At 43.5% G+C, this 21,397-nt stretch overlaps 1 protein-coding gene and 1 long non-coding RNA gene across 3 annotated transcripts in view; one reads left to right on the top strand and one right to left on the bottom strand.

Annotated features, from left to right (window-relative positions):
- LOC119457504 (uncharacterized) overlaps positions 1-12,705 on the top strand; it is a 33,447-nt gene extending 20,742 nt beyond the window's left edge. For both annotated transcript variants that reach the window (XM_049670137.1, XM_037719090.2), the window contains exon 4: positions 1,582-12,705. In XM_049670137.1, the coding sequence (XP_049526094.1) occupies positions 1,582-1,799 (218 nt within the window). In that variant the 3' untranslated portion in view covers positions 1,800-12,705. The remainder of the gene's footprint in view (positions 1-1,581) is intronic.
- Positions 1-19,526, bottom strand: part of LOC125946612 (uncharacterized) — a 32,794-nt gene extending 13,268 nt beyond the window's left edge. Inside the window, exon 1 of the long non-coding RNA XR_007467705.1 lies at positions 19,134-19,526. This is a non-coding gene — a long non-coding RNA (uncharacterized LOC125946612). The remainder of the gene's footprint in view (positions 1-19,133) is intronic.
- Positions 19,527-21,397: the final 1,871 nt, after the last annotated feature.

Here is a 21,397-nt window from a genome sequence, read left to right as displayed (position 1 = left end):
ACTGCTAGTTCCTTACTACTTTGGTTTTTTCGATGGGCGCAGAGCCATCGAGCTTTTTCACATGCGCTCGCATACACAGTTTGATTACGTTATGGACGTGCGCACCAGTTCCTCTTCTGCATGTGAGTCAAGCGGCGATTATTTCAATGCGGACTACTGCCAAAGTGCTGAATCGGAATATCTCTATTCCGGTGTATCTACTTTTTTATTCCTATTATAGGTATTTATGCAAGCCCATCTATGCTCATGGATAAACAATGCTTGTTTATTTCTGGAAAATATTTTTTTTTTGTCACTTTATTGTCACTCTAAAAAAATTGTGGTAAATTCTTTCGAAGTAGGTTGCTCTGGAGATTTTAAATTTGCAATAAATGAAATCGGCCTTGGGGGGGTTGCATTTTGCGTAAAATAATGACCCTCAAAAGGTTGGTAAGTTTACAGAAAACACAATCTTTCAGCACTAACATTCAGTATGTAGCCAAAGTGTGATCGTAAGATATGTTTTACAGCCACTAGATCACATGTAAACGCGAAAAGGTGCAAGGCGCGTGCAATCGAGAGCAGTACTCGCCCGCCCATGTCACGTGCATGTGCTGGCACACACTCAGTTTCCTCTTCCACTACATGTCACACACACAGCTGTTGCCGCCAACCCTATTGCGATAAGCATCTTCACCTATCTGTTCCACAGCATGTGCGGTGAAGTGCCATTGGAAACATATACTGCACGCCTTTAATAGGCTATCCCCGACTGCAGGCGGCGTGTGTGTCATGTTTCACTCTGGCGGCATCGTGTTCCAGGGTTGCCCACCAACTCGATTCTATTCCCTGTCGTCGCTATCTGCAAACTCTGCTACACAATAGGAAAACTACAAAGCGTGTCTTCACTGCTCAGGTGACTTGCGTTGGCATCTCATGCTGCTACAATTCTCGCCCAAGTGGGCACATAAAAAATTCCTGCCAGAGTGCTTCGCCAGAAGAAACTGCTGACCCAGGCTGAATTCAAGGAGCCCAAATGTAAGATTTTGGAAGCCGCAAAAATGACAATGCGCGTCTTCGGCCGCTCGGGCCCCACCCGCTGCGCACATTGGCATCTCGTGCTGTAACGATTCGTACAACGCTTTGCATTACGTGGATGTCAGCTACGGTTGAGTCTGGCAAATTTTGGGGGGATTTAGGATCGTATTTTTTCCTGGTTAGTATGTTTATTTAATATTTCTTTTAATCAAAAACGTATGAACGACGTTCTACTGTACATCAATTTTGTCCGTTTTAGATGTATTATTACGTGCACTTCACAAAATTGTAATATCATTTTTATTCCTGAGTTACACAGTCGTAAACTTGAATGGTTGAGCTCAGTGAAATTTTCCAATATTCGAGAATTTTTCTTTCAACATTGACGGCCTAAATAAAAAAAGTCTGCCTCCTTCACTTATACTCGATTTTAGCTTTTTCTTTTAAATGCAACAAGCCTCATCAAGAACGATTTCTCTGTGACCATGTGTCTGGATAGGCGCTCCCAGGCTAAAGCTTCCCTTTCCTTGAACGGACCCTCTCAATCCCTCGTCCTACACGCAGGCCATCATGCCGGCTTGCCTGCAGCTCTGCTGCCTTCCAAGGGCATCCTGGTGGGTGCCTCCCTGCCGGCTGCAGGAGCCTACGACAACTCGGCCTTCGCGGAAAACGTCGCCGTCACGGGCGGCGGCCCACCACGCGCGTCCCTGCTACGCCAGCTGCAACCGCCGTCTCTCGGGGGCTACCGGCAGCTACCTCACCACCACGGGCCGCCTCAGTGAATGGGTGTTGGTGAACCCATAATACCTCGCATGACCTACTTGGTCACAGTTTGTTCTGGTGTTTCCGTAATCAGCCGCTTTTGAGGTGGTTCTGCTCTTGGATTCACCAAAATCGGGGTGTAAATGAGGGCAACGTGGAAGGACAGGGGTCTTGTAACTACGCCAGTATTTGATTCCCGGTTAGTGCTGCGTTGCTGAGATCCTGCTTAAGATCTTCAGCTCTCATCCGCATTGCCGTTTCAAAGAACAGCTCCTCAGTACTCCATTGTTAGGCACCACTAAGCATTGATCAAGAGGGCAAAAGTGCTCTTATGTGGAAAAATCTAGCCACCCCTGATTGAGTCTAACGGTGTAATATCCGGTGGTTTTTAATAGGGGAGGGCATTTTGTTAGTCTGAAAGTGGCACACACAGCTGCCCACACTGGAGAATTGGCTGCTTGCGATTACACGAGGCCATGTGCTTGCGCATTCAGGTTAGGGTGCTAGTTGCGGTGTCCCAATGTGGAAAGGAACACAGTCTGAGTTCCATACCTTTCTGTTACAACAAAGAATCTCTACATGGCGGCTTTTGGTGCCATTTTGCTTGCCATCACAGCAGATGTGAAGCGAAAGAAAAGCGGCTAATGAGAATAGCTCAACAGACAGCGAAGTTGCCAAGACCAACTGCAGTAAACTTTGGCACAATTGGTTATGAAGGAATAGTGCATGCTATATTGCTGCAATCTTGGCAAAGCTCCAGGACTGGCATTCGTCTCTAACTCATTAAGGGTAGAATGTTTTCGCAAAAGCCATGCCTCCATGGTAAATGTCTTTTATTGCAGTTTCCAGTAGTAAGAAACGATGGATAAACAAGCAGAGTTATGCGCCCCAGTGAGAAGAAACGCAATTTCAAATGACTTTGGGCGGCACCATAGAGTAGACAGCACCTCTCAACAACCTGGGGTGCCGAATATGCGTGAAATAGGGAACATAAGATTGGTGCCGTACATGTCTGTCAAAAACCATGCGGGACGAATCAACGGCGCCGTATGGCAAAAGCCCTCAAATGGTTGACAGCCTCTACATAGCACCTAAGCAGACAATCTGGCGGTTGTGACACCAGTCAAGCACTTCATTTCTGAGATTTTTGGTGTGTTGCAGGGGGGCACCGCCTAATCTCGAAGGTCGTGGTGAAGAGCTGTGCTGCTACTCAACGTTCTGGGTTGTGCACCACTTCTGGCCAGCGATAGTGGTGGATTTTTAAGTTTTGGTATGAAAAAATTCTATTTTTGCATTTTGCAGACTTTGTTGTAATGCATCTACTCGTATGTCAAACGTTTGCACGGAGTCTGCTCTATATCTACAGTTAGGCTTTTTCCACTTTTCGTTGCAATTGGCTTGTAAGTCTCATTGGCAGCAGTATGTCTACATTGCACTCTCATGTGCACCTCTTCACAGATGACCTTGTGTACCGACGGTCTTCTGGACACTTTCAGAGCTACTGACTGAAGTGGGTTCACTATGTGCCAAGTTTGCTTGAGTAACTAGGAATACTTTCTGCCTGTTACCAGAAGAGTCTCACGTACACAGGTAGTCGGGGTACGTGGCACTATTGATGTGTCAGGTGCAATAGATGAATTGGTTATTTACATCAATTGCTAGATAAGCACGAGTTAATCAGATAACCAATCACAAGCAAGGCCTTAGAGTTTGTCGGGCTTTTTTTGTAGCCTTCGCCTTTTGAAGACATTATGGCACATTTCCTAAGTGGTGTACTCAGCAGGAAAAATGGCATTGTTGACTTGAGACAATTCAAGCTCACATGGTGCAGAATCCCCATTAAATCAAGTAAATGTCGAAAATTTTGGTTAGCCCACTACATCTTCAAAGCAGTGTGGGGCTAAATTTTAAGGAGACTGAATTGATCAGGCTACCCAGGAAAACAATGCACTGGCTGGTCAAAAGAAATTCATGAGACGAGGATGCTCAAAATTTTCACTACTTGGGGCTGGGCTAGTTGGTTCAAGCTCTTATCAATGTTTAGGGTGCCATCTACAATGGGGAAAAAGTCGGGCACAGAAAAAAGTGCCCTTTATTGTTCACGTCATAAATATCAATAAAAGAATGTTGGATCTTCATGCTTCTGTGCACCTGTGGACAGGTGCCACTATGACGTGGCAACACTGTGCTGGTCAACGAGAGCATGACTGAATTGTATATTTCTTTGCTACGCATTCTGACCACATATCTATTAGAATACGACTGAGTGTGTGTGATAGCCCGTAATTCTTCAGGCCACATTTGGACAACTTAAGTTTTAGAAAAAAAAAAAAACATTTATTCTTTGAGATATGGTTCATCTTGAAACTGCAGCGCGCACACAAGAAATGAGGACAATAAGACAAAGGTAACATACATGTAATGTCATGTGCTTATTTTGAATATGCAGTGCATTTTTGTTTATCTCCTCTGGTTCTAATTTTATGCAAGCTTCCTTGAAATAACTTTTGCAATGATTTGCAAAATATCAATTCCTGAAATTTCGCTAAATAGGGTATCAGTGGCTTCTCTATGATTCAAGGAATGCAAAAAGGCCAGCCTTATTGTCTGCCTTACCTAGAACAAAAGTTGCGAGACTTGAAACTTAGTCACCAGGAAAACACTTTTTTGAGTTCCGAATTCAATACCTCGCAACTCATTTTTTGTAAGGTTGGTCTTATTGCATTCCTTGAATCATACAGAAGCCATTGATACCCTATTTAGTGAAATCTAAGGAACCAATATTTTGCTAATCTTTGCAGAAGATAATTAAAGGAAGCTTGCATAAAATTTGAAACAAAGGACATAAACGAAAACAGACCTTATATTCAAAATGCACTTAACATTACATGTACGTACAAGTTTTCAGCACTATACCTTAAAGAATAAATATGATAAAAATTTTTGGTCTAAGACCCACATGTCCCCTTAATCTTTCTATAATTCCAACATGTGTGACTCCTAAAAGTATTTAATTAATGCCACTTGACTGGCTGTATTGTCTTCGGACAGGAATCGGTGAGCATTTTTGCATGTCAAGGTCAGTTGTGAGAAACTGTCACATCTGACTGGCATGAAAGTTTACTAGTATTTTAAAGGATTCTGTACTCTCTGGAGCTTGCTTTAGCTTTTGGCATTTAAGTGTATCAAGAAAAGCTTCAAGTGTGGTTTGTGGATGTGACCGTTTTCTCGGGACGGTTAATTGCTATAAACTCCTTTCTGTTTGCACCAAAAGTGATGCTGTTAAGGTTTGTGTAATTAACATATGTTGGCTGGAATAGTTGTCGCCCACTAAGTTCCTTATTCCCTAGTCAAATGTTGAATACTTAAAAGGGTACTGATGCAAAAATTTTCTATCCCGCTGTTATGCTTTATCAGATAACTGTCGACCCCGTAACTACACTGTCATGCCAGAATTCCTTGAGTGCACAAAAAATCACCAATTATATCCTCTTTTAAGGAGACCATTTCAAAATGTGCACCAAATGGAATACGGCTTTTTTGTGTAGGGTTTGTTTACAAGGTCACAAAAAATGGAGGTGATGGTCACAAATGACTGACACATGCACCGGTCAGCATGGTCCAGAGGTTGTAAGCCACTCAACGTGTCTTGCATAAATCATTCTTTGCTGTTTCACTTCTGTGGATTATTCCATAAGGAATAACGAACTTGGTTAGCTGCTTCTGTTCGTTGTCCTCTAAAGCAAGGCGACCACAATGCGGCTTTGACTAGTGCACTGGCCCATGCATCTATATAGATGCCTTGTAAACAAACCCTACGCTAAGAACTTGGGCAATCTTGAATTTGTCTCATTAGGAGGCGGTATAGTTTGATTTGTTGCACGTTTGAGAATTGAGGTGTCGTACTGTAATTGAGTCATTCGGTAAGTTGGAATCGGCTGGCACAAGACAGGGTTAATTGGAGATTGCAGGGAGAGGCCTTCGTCCTGCAGTGGACATAAATATAGGCTGATGATGATGATAGTGTGATTGAGTCGGCAGCTGTGTAACAGAGCAAAAAAAGCGAGACAGAAACTTGTGTCAGTTTTTTAAATGTTTCAGGGAGGTCTGGCACCTGTCAATTTTTACTGTTGACTTTGCAGGATTACTCTTAAATCAAATCTTATTGAGGTGATGATGTTGCTATTTATCGAGGGCATTATGATGAAAAGAAAATTCTTTGGGCTGATGCTGGTACTGGCAACATTGATGGGATGTATGTCACGAGCCCTCTGTGAGATAATTTTAATGTACATCACTACCACTGCATTCTTTGTTTTCAACTATGTTTTATCATTAGTGTCATACGATGAGCAGTGATGTTTTTAGCTTTATAAACTCCAATGAATCTTGTTTTTCTTGCCTGCAGAGGTAACCTGCAATTTGTGCCTCACGGTTTGGGTAGCCATCTTTGTTCTGACCTAAAACCAGCAGCTGATATGTTATCAGCTGTAGACAAGGCTTTGCTACCAGCAAGCGGCAAAATGTGTCGTTTGCTTGCACAGCATCCAGTAGCAACTTCTGCAGTCTGTTTCAAAATGGAGATGTCATAAGATGCCTGTCTTGTGTTTTTGTGCTTGTGTTGTTTTACTTTGTGGCTTTTATCGGCAAACTTATCTATTTGCTTCGTGTACATGTTTGATGAGTGTGCTTTACTGCGTGTTATTGCGTTAGCCTCCGAGAAAATAATTTTTTTTTGCTCTGATACCTTCTTGTTAATCATTGCTGTATAACTCTGTAAAAGATTGTATTTGAAGAGAGAGAGAGAGAGACAAAACAACTTTGCTGCAGCCTTAATTTTTTCTGAGCTGGTACTGCATCTGTATTTGAAGTTACAAGGCAACCCAATTACTCGAGACTCTTGAAACCGTGCTTAACACTCGGCAGACAACATGCTGACGAGCAGGAACGCACAGTGTTGGGGATGTGTTGCATGATCGTGCTTCCGGTTGACTAATGCTAGTTGTATGTAGCTTCTATGGCAGTGCAAGCAGAGATTCCTCTTTTTTGTGGATCGTGCTATTGCAATCCTGTACCAAGCCTTCTCCTGTGTTCACCAGCGTGGTCCTCTGTGTAGAAATCCCCATACATGGGCCATGACTTTTTCTCAAGTTACTCGCTAATTCTAAGTCTTAACATCGTAAGTTACCTTCAAGAGACGTACTTTCATTACTCGTGGCGTTTTGTTTGTATGAGATGCATCGTTGAAATTGTTGGATCTCTCGCGTGTTTTAACCTCCCATCTTGGATGTCTCTAGTCTTTATCTCACCCCAGGTAGGTCACTCGCTTTTTTTTTATCAGTATCAGGATGTGCATTCGCAATGGGAAACTGCCAGCCAACTTGGCTTCTTCAATTTTGCCTGAGTTTCAAGACGTCTCATGATCTCCTCTCTAGAGTCGTGAAATACTCGTAGCAGGTATCGGCGAACTTTAAAAAATGTTGGATGGTTGTGCGAACTGCCAGCAGCACCCGCAGTGGTTGCTCAGTGGCTATGGTGTTCGACTGCTGAGCACGAGGTCGCGGGATCGAATCCCGGCCACGGCGGCCGCATTTCGATGGGGGCGAAACTGCGATAACACCCGTGTACTTAGATTTAGGTGCACGTTAAAGAACCCCAGGTGGTCCAAATTTCCAGAGTCCCCCACTACGGCGTGCCGCATAATCAGATCATGGTTTTAGCACGTAAAACCCCATAATATAATTTAAACTGCCAGCAGCACGGTTATTTGTAAGTTTGTTACCTGGGGGGATTTATACACCCCATGGGAAAACTTGGATGTCTGTGTTTCTTTCTTCCTATTTAAGAATGTGAGCTCGACTTTGAAGCTGTGCAGCTCTTGTGCAATAACGTTGCTCACATAGTTTGCATTCTTATTTTTAGTCGGGTATTGCTTCTTATGGTGTACTAAAGGTCTGCTAGTCATGCTATTGTGCAGGTGAATATTGATCTCTACGTATTCCTTGATTTTGTTTTATAACCCTCTTGGTAGTATAAGCTCACCAGTTGTCTTTTAGCTTGGAACAACCACGTCTGGTCAGAACCCTTTTTCTTTTAAAGTTCTTTTGCGTGATTTGGAGCAGTGTTGGCCTGTTTACTTTGTTGCTCACTTAGTGCAGTATGAAAGTGCACAAAGATTGAAGATTTCTGCCAGGTCAGAACACTGCCCGACACTGTGACCATGTATTGCTGGATGCCATGTGTAACCTGACCTGGTTACAACTGCTAAAGTGTAATTGACTGCTGATAATAAATCGAGTACTTCATTTCAGCATGACAGAAAATTAAGCTAGGCCAGTTTTATTTTATTGAATGCATAGAGTTTCTCACTGTATTACCTAGAGGGAAATCCGGCACTGTTGTGCTGTTGTATGCATGGGAATACTGATATATGGTAACTTCGGATTGGCATTGTTCTCAGAGAGTCGGGACACCTTGAAGACGTGCCTGGCTAGCACCGTTCCGTCTATCACAATGATTGTTTTCCTTAAAACAGCACGTAAAAAGCTGTTTTAACGTATTCCTTGATTTTGTTTTATAACCCTCCTGGTGGTATAAGCTCACCAGTTGTCTTTTAGCTTGGACAAGAACATGTTTGTTTAATTATGAGGACTTGTGTTTGGATGTACAATTATATGAAACGTAAAAAGTATCAGCGGGCCGCTAAAATTGGAGGACAGACAAGATTCGCGCTTGCTTTGGAGCAGTTTGTCGTCTGTTCCTGCTTTTCCTTGCTTTATGCATTGTAGGTGAGTAAACTTCATTGAAAGATGTAATATGAGAGAATGGAAACATTTTATGAAGATTTCATTTTAAGAACGCATTATCTGTGCAGCCATATCCACGTTATAGACGAAGCCTCGTACAACACCAGCCAACACAAGCCTCGCACACCCATATACCGTCATTCCCATGATGGCACAGTGCTCATTAGAAAGCTCCCTTCGACGGTAGCGCCAGATTTCTGTCTGGCAATATAGTGAGAAACTGTATGATTGAATGTTTGTACTTGAGAATTGGCTGATGCTACGTCATCTTGGTGAGGGCTTGTCAAATTGTTTTCAAATTTAATCAAGCTCGTAAACTTAAAGCATGAAGGAAAAACGGTGATGACAAGATAGACACGGTCAAGTTTACTAGTTATGGAAGACCAACTAGCCTGCTCTTGCCTAATTAAGCTGGCACAGCGTACTGTTCGCACCCTTTCTGCACAGGCCTCTTGCTCAAAAGAGACACAAATGAGCTCTCTGGCACGTAAAGGAACCTGTTCATTGCTGGTTTTGAACTGCAGAAAAATGTGTGCAGCCCTTTGAGTCACAGTTTTCTCCGCAACTAAATGAGATCTTGACCTACAACGAGGAGGCCATTCTAGATTAATCCTTATGGTGCATTCCTACAGTGTTCCGACCCCTCTCAAGCATGGAGCTAGAGAAAGCCTGGCCGAGCCGGATGTTCAGCTGCTCCCAGAGTGGCATTTTGTACGACCTCAACGGGAAAGGCTCTTGTTTCACACTTAGCAGGCAATGCTGTGCATGGGTTCATTCAAGTCTCCGTGGGAATCGCAGTGCAGTTTGTGACCCGTGGCACTACAGAATAACTATGTACTTCCACAAGTTGTACGTCCACACGTCCACAAGTTGTATCACAGCTACAACTTGTGGACGTAAGGTTACGTCGAACATGTTTTTTGGTGCACCATTGTGTGCTGCATCCAGTAGGTGACGTACAGTATAGACCACTTATAACGTAACCGCTTATAGTGCAGGACCGGATATAGTACGGTCTATTCAGACTCCCGTTAATTTTCCTATAGCACTCCATGTATATGCATACCGCTTGCAGTGCAGCCGCGCGAGACGAAATACCGGTTATAATGCGGCTTCCGCGGAGAAATCTCGCCGACAAGGGCGGTAGCGAGCACGCTTCTCAACGAGGTGCGCCCACCGATGGGAGAGGAGATCAACGAGGGCAATGCGGAGGAGGAGCACGAGAGGTGGAGCACGAGTCCAAGGGCGATAAAATCGTCGCCGCGTGCCGTATGTGCGAGGGACGCTCGCCTTCCATCGCGCGAAAGGTCTGGGGGTATGGGAGGGAGGGTCACCAAATGCGTATCTTGCAACTGGGCGCAAGGGGAACTGGCGACGCAATTTCCCCCGCGAAAGGAGCAAAGCGGGAAGGCAGCATGGGAGGGAGGGAGGGCGGCTTCTACTCTGCCAACAAATGTGTTCGCGCCTGTGCCGGCTGTCGGTGTTGTCGCGCGCACCGTATCTTAAAAGCGATCTCCACACGGCTCTGACCTCTGTATGCGCTGTGCTTACGCCGCTCAGTTTCCGTTGAAGTGATAGCGGCGGCCGCGTTTCCCCACGCCCCAGTTTTGACAGTGGTTGTCTGCGGTCATCGAGTCTATTCATGTTTGCTTGTGCGTGTTGACACCAGGCTTGTTAATTCAGTTAGTAATCGAACGTGTCAAGTTTATGCAGCCGATAAGACTACTATCCCTACTCCGAATAGCTATCTACTAATTTGCTATCGCAATTGATACTTCGCCTTTCGGGCGAAACTGAGACATTAAAAAAAAATTATTACTTTGTCTGCTTCATGCGGAGATCGGGGTACCTTTCAATGTTCGTAAATTTAAACGGATGCAAAACTACCAGTCGCACGCTTTGATTCTCGGATACGCGCGGCTGCTTGGTCTACATGTTTTGCATACGTGCAGGGCTTGAAAATCATTGTCTTGGTTATAGTGCGGTACCGCTTATAGTGCAGATATTGACGACTCTGGCGACTTACGTTATAAGCGGTCTACACTGTACTATGCTTTGGTTGTGAGCACAAGTGTTGCTCTGTGGGCACAGCTCCCAGAAACATCTAACACCACATGTTCGGTGACAGATAGGTTTAGATCTGCGACACCTTGTACGTGCCATTTTGCAACACAAAAGTATGAGACCACATGGAATTACACGACACAAACTTAGTACGCAATGCCTTTTTTTCATATATGACGCACTGTATGCCAGTTGTGAACGTAAGCAGTGAGACAGCCTTTATAGCATTGCCTGCTGTGTATGAAATGGGGTACAGTTGCCGACCGATAATTCATGCTCTACGGGGACCGCCAAGAAAGTCTGAAAAATTCAGAGTCCGAAATACCGGATTCGCCTAATGATAAGTGACTTTTATTTAACAATTAGCCAAAAAATGTGAGCCGTATTCTTGGATCGTCACTTTCGGGGATACCTTCAATTTCGCGTGACTAGTCAAGCTGCATCGATGTCTACGAGCGACTGCCAAGCACGCTGTCTTATCACAGTGCAGGAACACTGGACAGTCAATGTGTCCGGTGCTGGTCACGCGAAATATTGTAGAAATAAAAGTATCTTGGAAAGTTATCATCCAAGAATACAGTTCAAGTTTGTTAACACGTTGCTGCGTGTATATACGCTTGCCTTTGGCCTAGGCATTCCATTGCCACGATTTTCTTGCAATGCCTTTTCACGCTTCGTCAATGATCAGAGCGATGCTCGCCAACAGGATCAGCCGGCCCTGAATGGTGGATGATTAGAGTGGCATAGATTCAAGCAGAAAGAATCTACTAAATTGCAGCCCCCTGCCCGCATATTGTCATGCTGTCGCTACAGTCAATGCATGCACTGGATTCTCATTGGCGACTATTTGATCAACTAGGCTATGCTAGTTTCTGTTTCGAGAAGGCGCCGGCGATGTATCAAAATGAAAATATACCTATTTGTGCTCTACTCAGCCAACCTAGCACACGGTTGTGCAGTTGGAGTCCAAATTATCGCATGGTGTGCTGTATTTTTTCAATTGTCTTTATACATTAATATGGGGCATATGGAGGTGCCATGGAGCTGTCCAAATTATCGGTCGACAACTGCATAGCACTGTGAGCTGTAGTGTGGTGCTCCGAAACGAGCCAGGCAATTATGTTCCAAGCTCTCATCCAGCCAAATGTTAAGTGAACCACAAGAGATCTCTAAGGTGCTTGAAATGGGCCAGTCTAATGCACCATTAGCATTCCTTTAAGGCTTGACTTCCGAGTTTCTAACCCTTTCAGTGTTGAGTTTTTTATGGAGGTTACGCACATTCAGCGTCATATATATTCTTTTCTTGGATATTATAAAACGAACGCAATGCTTCATTTTTGGTTATAGCGGACGGGCAAAAATGACATGGCAAGGGCCCTCTTGGTCTGGTCCTCACATTCCTATCTGGCATCAGAAAAATGCACGTCAGTGGCACTGATGCCAAGTATGTTATGCATTTTGTATGTGAATATGACTTCGCTGCGAGATCAAATGGGACAGTTGTTGTTGTATCTTGGTTTCCTGTGTGAGCTTGTTCATTTTGGTCATCCTCAGTCATTTTTGTTGCAAAATTATTTGTTGATGTTGTTTAAGTGCTTTGCATGACACTTGGATGTGTTTTGCATCTCGATGTCTTTTTGCGCTTGGCAGCTTACACACATAAAATAAAAGTTGTACTGAATGATAGGAAGTTGTTCGAAACCTTGTAACAACACATAGTGTCAACAAGGGACGTGTACTATATCCATGCAGCTTTTACTTGTACTGCTACTACTGTAGCCTTACATTTTGCAGATGCATTCGTGCTATGCTATGGTTTCTTTCTTCTTTTAACGAATTTTATTCAGTGCTGTTATTTACAGATGAACGCATCAGACATGTATTGGACACTTCCTTGTTTACTGCTGCTTTCTGTTTTTCTCTAATAATCACACGTAACCCACACACACATTGTATGCACACATTTCTCCTGTGCTCTTCACATTGTGTGTAGTCTCTTCTCAAACGATAGCACAGTCGTCTTTCTATCACTTGCTAAATAAACGTATCTCTGCCATCTGTTGATTCTTTTATGTGTATTCTCCTGCTGAGCGGAAGGTTTGATTCTTGGCTGCATTTTGATGGGATGCAAGAAATGTGCTTTAAGTTTTTAAGTTTATTATTCATTAACATAGAGTGAATGGGTTACAGGTAATACAGATGAGGGTCCCAAAGTCAGCGACTTCAAAGGGACCCTCGGGCAGCTGGTCGAAAATAATCCGAAGCACTACCTGTGTGTTGCCTTGGAAACCGCCTTACTTGATTTTATTTCCGTTCAGTAATATGTCAGGCTGCATGTTTGTGCAGAGTTTCTTTTCATGAAAAAGAAGCCGCTTTTCCGCAATGCTTCATACCCAAACGGTCAACACATTCTTTATCTGTTGTCCATGTGAGCTGCTTTGTAAGTTTGTCTGTGTGCGTGTGTGTCACTTCAATGACGAGCAAGAAGGACATTGGCATCGAGACGGGTTTTGAAGCTGCCTGAAAACATTATTTGGTGATTGCACTACATTGTTGTTGGTTGCTACAAATTTGCTGCATTGGCTTGTTCAAGTAGAATGTGTTTGTGCTATTTGGCGGCCTTGTGTTACTGTGCATGTTCAAAGTTAACTGTGTGGGACAACCTGTACAGCTGTGCTCGATGTTGCACGAGTATGTTAATTAATTTGCATCATCATACACAGGAAAAAAAATGCTTCTCAAGATGTGACAGTACTTACAAAAAGCACTCTACGTATCCTCTGCAGTGTATTTATTCTGAGAAGCGTAAAAAATCAATTGAGTGCTGTTGGCACGGTGATGCTCAATTTTTGTATGAAGCTGCAGCAGGGCACTTCGCAGGCAGTTGTTGAAGCCACTCCACTCAGTTATCCGAGTTCTCTTTATTGAGTGCCAGCATTGGCGGATGACAAAAATTTTAATTGTGCTTGGCTGAGAGAAACGCTAGTTTTCTGATCTGCACCAACTGATACGGTTTTCTGTTTGAGCCAAACAAATCACGGAAACACTTGACAATTGGGCTGTAGTACAATGTGGGCCACAGAATGCAAACTTTAGGCAAAGCATAAGTGCTCACAAGCCTGTGCATTATCCAAACATCTTCCAGCATTGGTGGATACTATTGTCACTCCATGTTTGCATGTTTAACTTTTTTGTAATTTTTTTCCAGCAAGTGCAGAACTTTTTGTTGATATACTCCAAGTGAATAACATGATGTAACTTCAGAAGACATTCTATACAAAATTGTGCATATAGTTTTGTCACATATGTGAGTATGCTTGATAGTTCATGTCAACTACATCAGAATAGAGCGTACTTCAGCTTGTATACTACTTCAGTCCCCTCGCGCGATTACAGCTTTGCCATAGGCAAAGAAGCTCCACTAGATGTCATTTGCTACGAACAATATTTAAGGTGGAGTAATAAATTAGAATTGACTTGGCTTCTTCAAAGGGCAATAATAACTTCGATGCACATAAGCGAATAATTCTCTTGCACATCTCGTGTCGTTCTCCTTTTGAACACACTGCGTCAGCAACGTAATTTCTTCTGGCTGTGCCTCCAACATCAATAACTGTAGCATAAATGCTTTCTTAATATTTTTCAGTATATTGCTGTCAAGAACCTGTGTTCTCATTGCTTAATGAAAGAATGTTTATTTATTTATTTGAACATACTGCTAGCCTCACATTTGAGGCTGTTGCAGGAAAGGGGCAGGATACATATTCAAGAGAACACGGTTTAGGTAGGCGCGGACGTAGATAAGTTTAAGTGAACAGGGAAGTAAAATATGCACTCAATATTCATTATACAAATGCTATAAAACGAGGGGGAAAAGTAGTAAACGCCGTGTTGGAAGGTTAGTACAAAAAAGAAGAACGAAGAAAGAAAATGTAGTCATGAACAGCAAAATATATATATATACATATATATACACACTTATACACACACATATATATACACATACATACCCACATATATCAGGGCAGAAAACAAGACACTGCGAAGTGATTCAAAATGCCATTGTACGACACAGCGCGCCTACGTGCATATAGTAGCTAGAAAGCATTGTTTGTTAACTTGGCGATAAAGGTTTGCAGTGATGTGCAAGTGACAACGTCATCAGGCAACAGATTACATTCACGGATTGCCTGTGGAAAAAATGAGTACCTGAATATGTCGTTGTGAAATCTGTATTCTGTTAGGTGCTTGGTGTGTTTTGTTCGAGAACTACGTGTATCTGTCTGCTGTAAGTAGTCACTCGCATTGATTTTCATGCTACCATTAAGAAGAAGGAAAAGAAACTTAAGACGAAGTAGTCGGGCTCGGTTTTGTATAGTGGGAAGCTCAGCTTGCCTTAATAGTTCTGTAGGGGAGTCAAGATGGCGATACTTATTAAAAATAAATCTAATCGCTTTCCTTTGTACGCTCTCCAATTTTGCTATGTACTTTTTACGGAAGGGAAACCAACATACTATTCCATAATCCAGTATAGAGCGAACTAGTGACAGGTATGCTAAGCGTTTAGTATCTATGGATGCGGATCTAAGCGACCGTTTTAACGAGTATAGAACTGCCAGTGCTTTATTAACAACATATGTTACCTGCTTGCCCCATTTAAGATCTGATGAAATTATGACGCCTAAATATTTATAGTCTTCTACTTTCTTCAACATCTGTCCTTGTAAATAATACGGGTAGTTCATGGGCGCTCTTTTATTCGTTACTGTCATATAAACTGTTTTTTCTGTGTTGATCACCATCTGCCACGTTGGCACCATTGCGTTATATTTTCAAGTGCACTGTTTAAAGTTATCTGGTCTTCACGACAGGTTATTTCCTTGTAGATAACGCAGTCATCTGCAAACATTCTTACTGTGGCGTTAGTATTAATGTGTAAATCATTGATAAAAAGAAGAAAGAGTATAGGAGCTAAAACGGCACCTTGTGGGACGCCAGATAGCACATCGCCGCAATCAGAAGAGTAGTCTTTGAAACATACATATTGACGTCGACCTGCAAGATAGCTTTTTATCCACTTGGTGACGTTGTTGTCACCGAGATAGTGGATAAGTTTCTGAAGTAATTTAGGATGGGAAACCCGATCGAATGCTTTGGATAGGTCTAGGAATATCATATCGGTTTGACTGCATTTGTCCATTGTAAGCGCTAAGTCGTGGATTGTCTCAATCAGTTGAGTTGTCGTAGATAATCCTTTTCTAAAGCCATGCTGATTAGGGACAATTAAATTATTTTTTTCTACAAATGATACTATATGTTTTAGGATTATATGTTCGAGGATTTTGCCGGCCGTACAAGTGAGTGAGATTGGACGGTAATTTGCTGTGCTGGTAGTGTCACCGGATTTATGTATCGGGATAACCTTAGCAGTTTTCCATTTCACCGGAACCTCGCCCATTTGCAATGATTTTACAAAAATAATCAGCAAGAACTTTGCCATCCATTCCGCGTAGCGCATTAAAAATGCATTTGGTATGTTGTCAGGCCCACAAGATTTTTTTGGGTCTATTTCAAGTAAGAGGGAAAAAATTCCCGATTCGGTTAAGATTAAGTCATCTAGTTTTGCTGTGTTGCTCGGAAGAGGTTTGAGGTTGTGCTTCTGATTACAATGCTATGTTTCATTACGTAACTACAATTACGTAATTATTTATCAGTAAGTATATTTACTGTGTACGAACCAGCGAGCCTACACAATAAATATTCCTAAAGTTACTTTCATGTTAAAATTCGCTTAGTGTTTCGCTCTTGCAACACAAGAAGGTGAAAGACGAGTTGCGCATCCGTAATGCACCCCGTTTGTTTACTGACGTTTGCCTGTAATTATCAAATGAGGCGTACGTACACAATGTTGCACTGTTAGCGTTTCATTTATTTTTGTTTCTTTGTTGGCAGCTTCTCCTCTGCCAACTACTTCTCCTTTACACTTTACCCGGGGATGCCGGTCGTCCGCACCGTCTCTTATCTCCACACGGTTCTGACCTTTCTATGCGCTGTGCATTTGCCGCTCAGTTTCCGTTGAAGCGATAGACCGCGTGAACCTGCGCTTGCTGCCAGCGTTTTGACAGTCGTTGGCTGCGGTCATTCAGTGTGATCTATTCATGTTTGCTTGTGCGCGCTGACACCGCGATTGTTAATTCAGTTAGTAAGCCAATGTGTCCAAGTTTGTGCAGCCGATAAAACTACTATCCCTACCCCGAATAGCTCTCTACTAATTTGCTATCGCAATCGATGCTTCGCCTTTCGGGCGAAACTGCGTCATTTTTTCTTAACCGCTGTTTCCTGGTTTGCACCCCTCCTGCAGTCCAAATATTTGATTGACAATTTTCTGGTCAGCTTCCTCCATTTTGTGTCAACATTCCTCATGTACAAATAACTGAAAACTCTCCTTGCCCACCGCTTTTCTGCCATTTCTCTCAATCGCCCTCAAATTGAGGACAGGGAATTCCCTGCCCTCAAAAGACGTCCATCCCATGTCACCCTGTACCCCTGATTTGGTGTATTTCCGTGTGCTCCCAGAGCAAGTCTACCTACCCCTCGCTGCTTAACTTCCAACCTTGCTCGAACCTCTGATCTCATGCACAGGACCGCATTGCCGAAAGTCAAACTAGGGACCATCACCCGGCCCTTTCCAAATCCCTCTCACCACTTCGTACATATTGTAATTCCACAGTGCCCTATTTTTCATCACAGCTGCATTTCTGCTACCTTTAGCCGTTACATATTTTTCATGTTCCGTTAGGTACTCAGCCCCATTGTTTATCCACACTCCAAGATATTTGTACTTATCCACCACCTCCAGCGTAACCTCCTGTATCCTATGCTTGCTGCCCTGATTATCATTAAAAATTCTGACTGCCGATTTTTCTTTACTAAACTTCAAACCTAAGCTATCTCCCTCTTTACCACAGATGTCCATTTATCTCTGCAAGTCTTCCTTGCTGTCAGCCATAAGTACAATGTCATCCGTGTACATCAGTCCTGGTAATTATGACTGTTTAATCCATTCTCCTTGCTTGAAAAAGGAAAGGTTGAAGCCAAGTCCGCTCCTCTCTAATTTTTTCTCTAGTCCTTGTAAATACAGCATGAACAACAAAGGTGACAGAGGGCACCTCTGCCTAAGCCCCTATATGCAATATCTCTGTAGGCTTAGATACCTTGTTTTCACATTTTATAAGCACCTTGTTACTTTTATACATATCTTTTAAAAGATTACTTACTCCATCTTCCACATCTAGAGTGCCCAGTATACGTCCCACAAATCCTTTTGGATTACACTGTCATAGGCTCCCTTGATATCCAGAAATGCGAGCCATAGGGGCCATGCTGTGTTCCTTTTATGCTATTTCAATACACTGCGTCAATGAGAACAGATTATCTTCTAACCTTCTTTGATCCGGAACCCATTTTGTAGTTCCCCCAGCACCTGCTCGCTCTCCACCCATGCCTGCAGTCTGTCCTTTATAATCTGCATCACCACCCTGTAAACCACTGACGTCACTGTTGGACGGTAGTGGTTTATGTCGGCTTTGTCCCCCTTTCCCTTATATATCATGCTCATCCTGCTCAGTCTCCACCCGTCGGGGACTTTACCTTCCATTATCATTTCGCTCACTGCCTCTCTCAATGCTTTCTTAGATTTTTGGGCCCAATGTCTTTATTAACATAATTGGGATGCCATCAGGACCAGTCGACGTGCTACTAGGACCCCTCTTCTCTGCCCTTTCCCACTCTCTTTGTTCAAGTGGAGCCACTGCACTGACTAGTCCATCCTCACCTGATTGAGCACATGCTATGTTTGGTTCTTTACATTTTTCTGTCATCATTGTTCTTATATGTTCCATTGCCTCATCTCCCTCTAGTCGAACACCTTGAGCTGTAACTATAAACCTCTGCTCTAGGCTGTATATATATATATATATATCCTCCTAGGGGTCAACCTTGGAACGGGGATGGTGTGTCGCGGCGGCTGTTCGGAAAGCGCGCGGCGACACTGGGGGCCATAGTGACACGTCCGTTCAGTTGTACTTTAACAGACTGGTTGTGTTCTGGGCACTTTAGATGAAATTTTAGTTTCTTTCACTTATCGCAATTGTTTCACTCACTCAAGGTAGCGTTCACGGTAACGTTTCTTTTCACACTTGCACGCGCTCATCCTTGCATGTCGCTTTGCACTGCATTATTCTAATTTTGCTGAAAACTGTGGTAAACTCAAGGCAGGTTCAACGACAACATGAAACAGGGGTATCATTTGAGCTTGGTGCACGTATGCCTAATGAATGGTCCACATTTCCTTAATTACAATTTAGGCACCTTGCGGGACATAGGTTCCTTGACCGCATTCCTGTCGCTAGCGCTGACGGCATAGTCGGTGAACAGCGGCTTCATGAACTTATACCCCTGTCAAGCGGGCAAAAGTGCACTTACGGAGAGTGTCACTCCGGTCGAAGTGCATTCACGGAACGCACTCATCTGGCCGAGTGCGTAGCCTCGCCGCCAGCGGTTTCAATGGTACAAAATGTAATGCGTAAAAAAGGGGCACAGAAGTTCATTTTAGTGGTTGAACAGCTCTTGCGCACAAATAAGTCTAAAACGCGCTCATATTCTGTTCTAGCAGGATCAAATGGCACCTCGTCGCACGCCGCTATGTCATTCTGGATTGGCTAGGCATTTTTCTTGGCCGGCATTGACTTCACTTACTCATAATAAAAAAAATCTTTTCGTATTTTGTTGAAAAAAACAGATTGTTTGTTTTGATTAATAATACAGCGTAAAATAATCACTTTTTAGAAGTACTTTTCTTTTTAATCTACATCTTCACAAAACGCGCTCGTAGTCTGTCGCTTTTTTTTTTTTTTTTTTTCCTTCTACAGCGAGTGCGCTCTGTTTTCCCGTTTAGAACCGCGTAACCTAAAGTGTCACTCAAGGTCCCGAAGTGCACTCCTCGTAAGTGCACTTAACTTGTCCGCTTGACAGGGGTATTAGCAATGAGTTCCAGGAGAATTACCTTGCGATGGTCTGTGTTGCCACAGCTGAGAACATTACGTTCCACGAGCGCTGCCACACTTGTCTCAACGCAAACCTCGACTAAGGGCTTTGTGAAATATATATATATATATATATATATATATATATATATACTTTCTGTGAGGAAGAATCGGAAAACCAATCGGCAGCTTTACGAGCTGCTTTGGCTTGGGTAGAAGAGCCTGCCCCGATCTTGGTGGGTAGTGATCGAGGCCAAGGAGATGGTGTGTTGCCTTTCTGACTCTGCAAGTATTGCAGTTCGAGCAGACAATGCTTTCACTTGCAGCCCTCACAATGAAACCTCCAACCATAGCGACGCTGGCTTCGTCCGGACCTGTTATATGTGGTGTCGACGTTCTTCAAGTCGATCGTTCTCTGCCTGGTCGAGAAACTCGGTGGCAGGCATGGTGGGGCGGTGTTGAGTTGGAATTAAGCAGCTGCCTTAATTGCGACGAACGATATGTCGAGCTCTGAAAGTTGCTCTGATCAGAGGCAGCAACGATGCCTGTCTTATTTTTTTCAAGCCCGCATATCTTGCTCTTCATGTGAAGGACGTCATATCGCGCAGGAAAGCCAAACATAGGTTCTATTGGGTCACTCCACATTTTGCGTGTGAGCATGAATCAGAATTTCTTTACAGTGAACAAGCACATTTGACGTGGTCGCAAAGACAATATAGCGTGGTACATTTAATTCCTTGCTTAAAACTTTCAACTGCACTGAATTCGTTCCTGAGGTCTTCGATGCAAGCAAGAAAAAGCCACTGCTGATGTCGCGCTAGCCCAGCGGGTTGTTCAGTTGAAGGTGCTGCACCTTGCTTTCTGCGACCACGTCATCGTTTTGCTCATCTCCACTGGCTCAATCCCCCGCGGTTTCGCCGGAGCGCCGCATTTCTCCGTGCGCCATGCCGTGCGCGGCGTCATGCAGGCACTGGCTTCAGTACAGACGTGCATCGCTTGCAGTCGTCTAGGAAATCAGGGGACGTATTCTGAAGCGTTCCACTTCGGCGATAGTTCGCCTTCAGGCACGTGCTGATTGGTTGTTTTAGAGAAATTGGATGAGCTGATTGGCTGGTTGAGCCCGACGCCATTCAATTTTGCTCAACCAGCCAATCAGCGCGCGCATGAAGGCATAAGGCCACGACCTACTGATAGGTCGTGCATAAGGCAAACTATCGCCGAAGTGGAACGTCTCAGAATACGTCCCCTGATGGCTTGAAGTGCAGGCTGCACACAACTGTGTAATCAGATGGAGTGTCACGTAGCAAAACCTCTCGCGCTATTGTAGTTATCCATGGATGGATGGATGGATATGAGACTGAACTCTTTAAATCAGGCGGTGGCACACGCCACTTAGCCATGACTTTTAACATATTTTGTACATTGTGGAGGGTGAAATTTCACACTTGCCTTGATTTTAGCCACCAATCAGATAACCTCCATTTGGTTATTTCTACCCGCTTAAAGTCTGTTTGGCTCCACTGTCGCTAAACCCCAATGCTTTGACAAAATCAGCCCCATTGCTTTGCACTGTAGGGTTAAGCCCTTTACAAAAAAAAGTATCAGGTGTTCAGCCGTTTCCTCTTCCTAAGGGTATAGACACGTTGTGCGGTGCGTGTGGAGACACCCACCGCACAACGTGTCTATACCTTAATTAGTACTTGA

The sequence above is a fragment of the Dermacentor silvarum genome, chromosome 7, assembly GCF_013339745.2.
Source record: "Dermacentor silvarum isolate Dsil-2018 chromosome 7, BIME_Dsil_1.4, whole genome shotgun sequence".
In the NCBI taxonomy this organism is placed as follows: domain Eukaryota; kingdom Metazoa; phylum Arthropoda; class Arachnida; order Ixodida; family Ixodidae; genus Dermacentor; species Dermacentor silvarum.
This window is presented reverse-complemented; position numbering and strand designations above follow the sequence as displayed.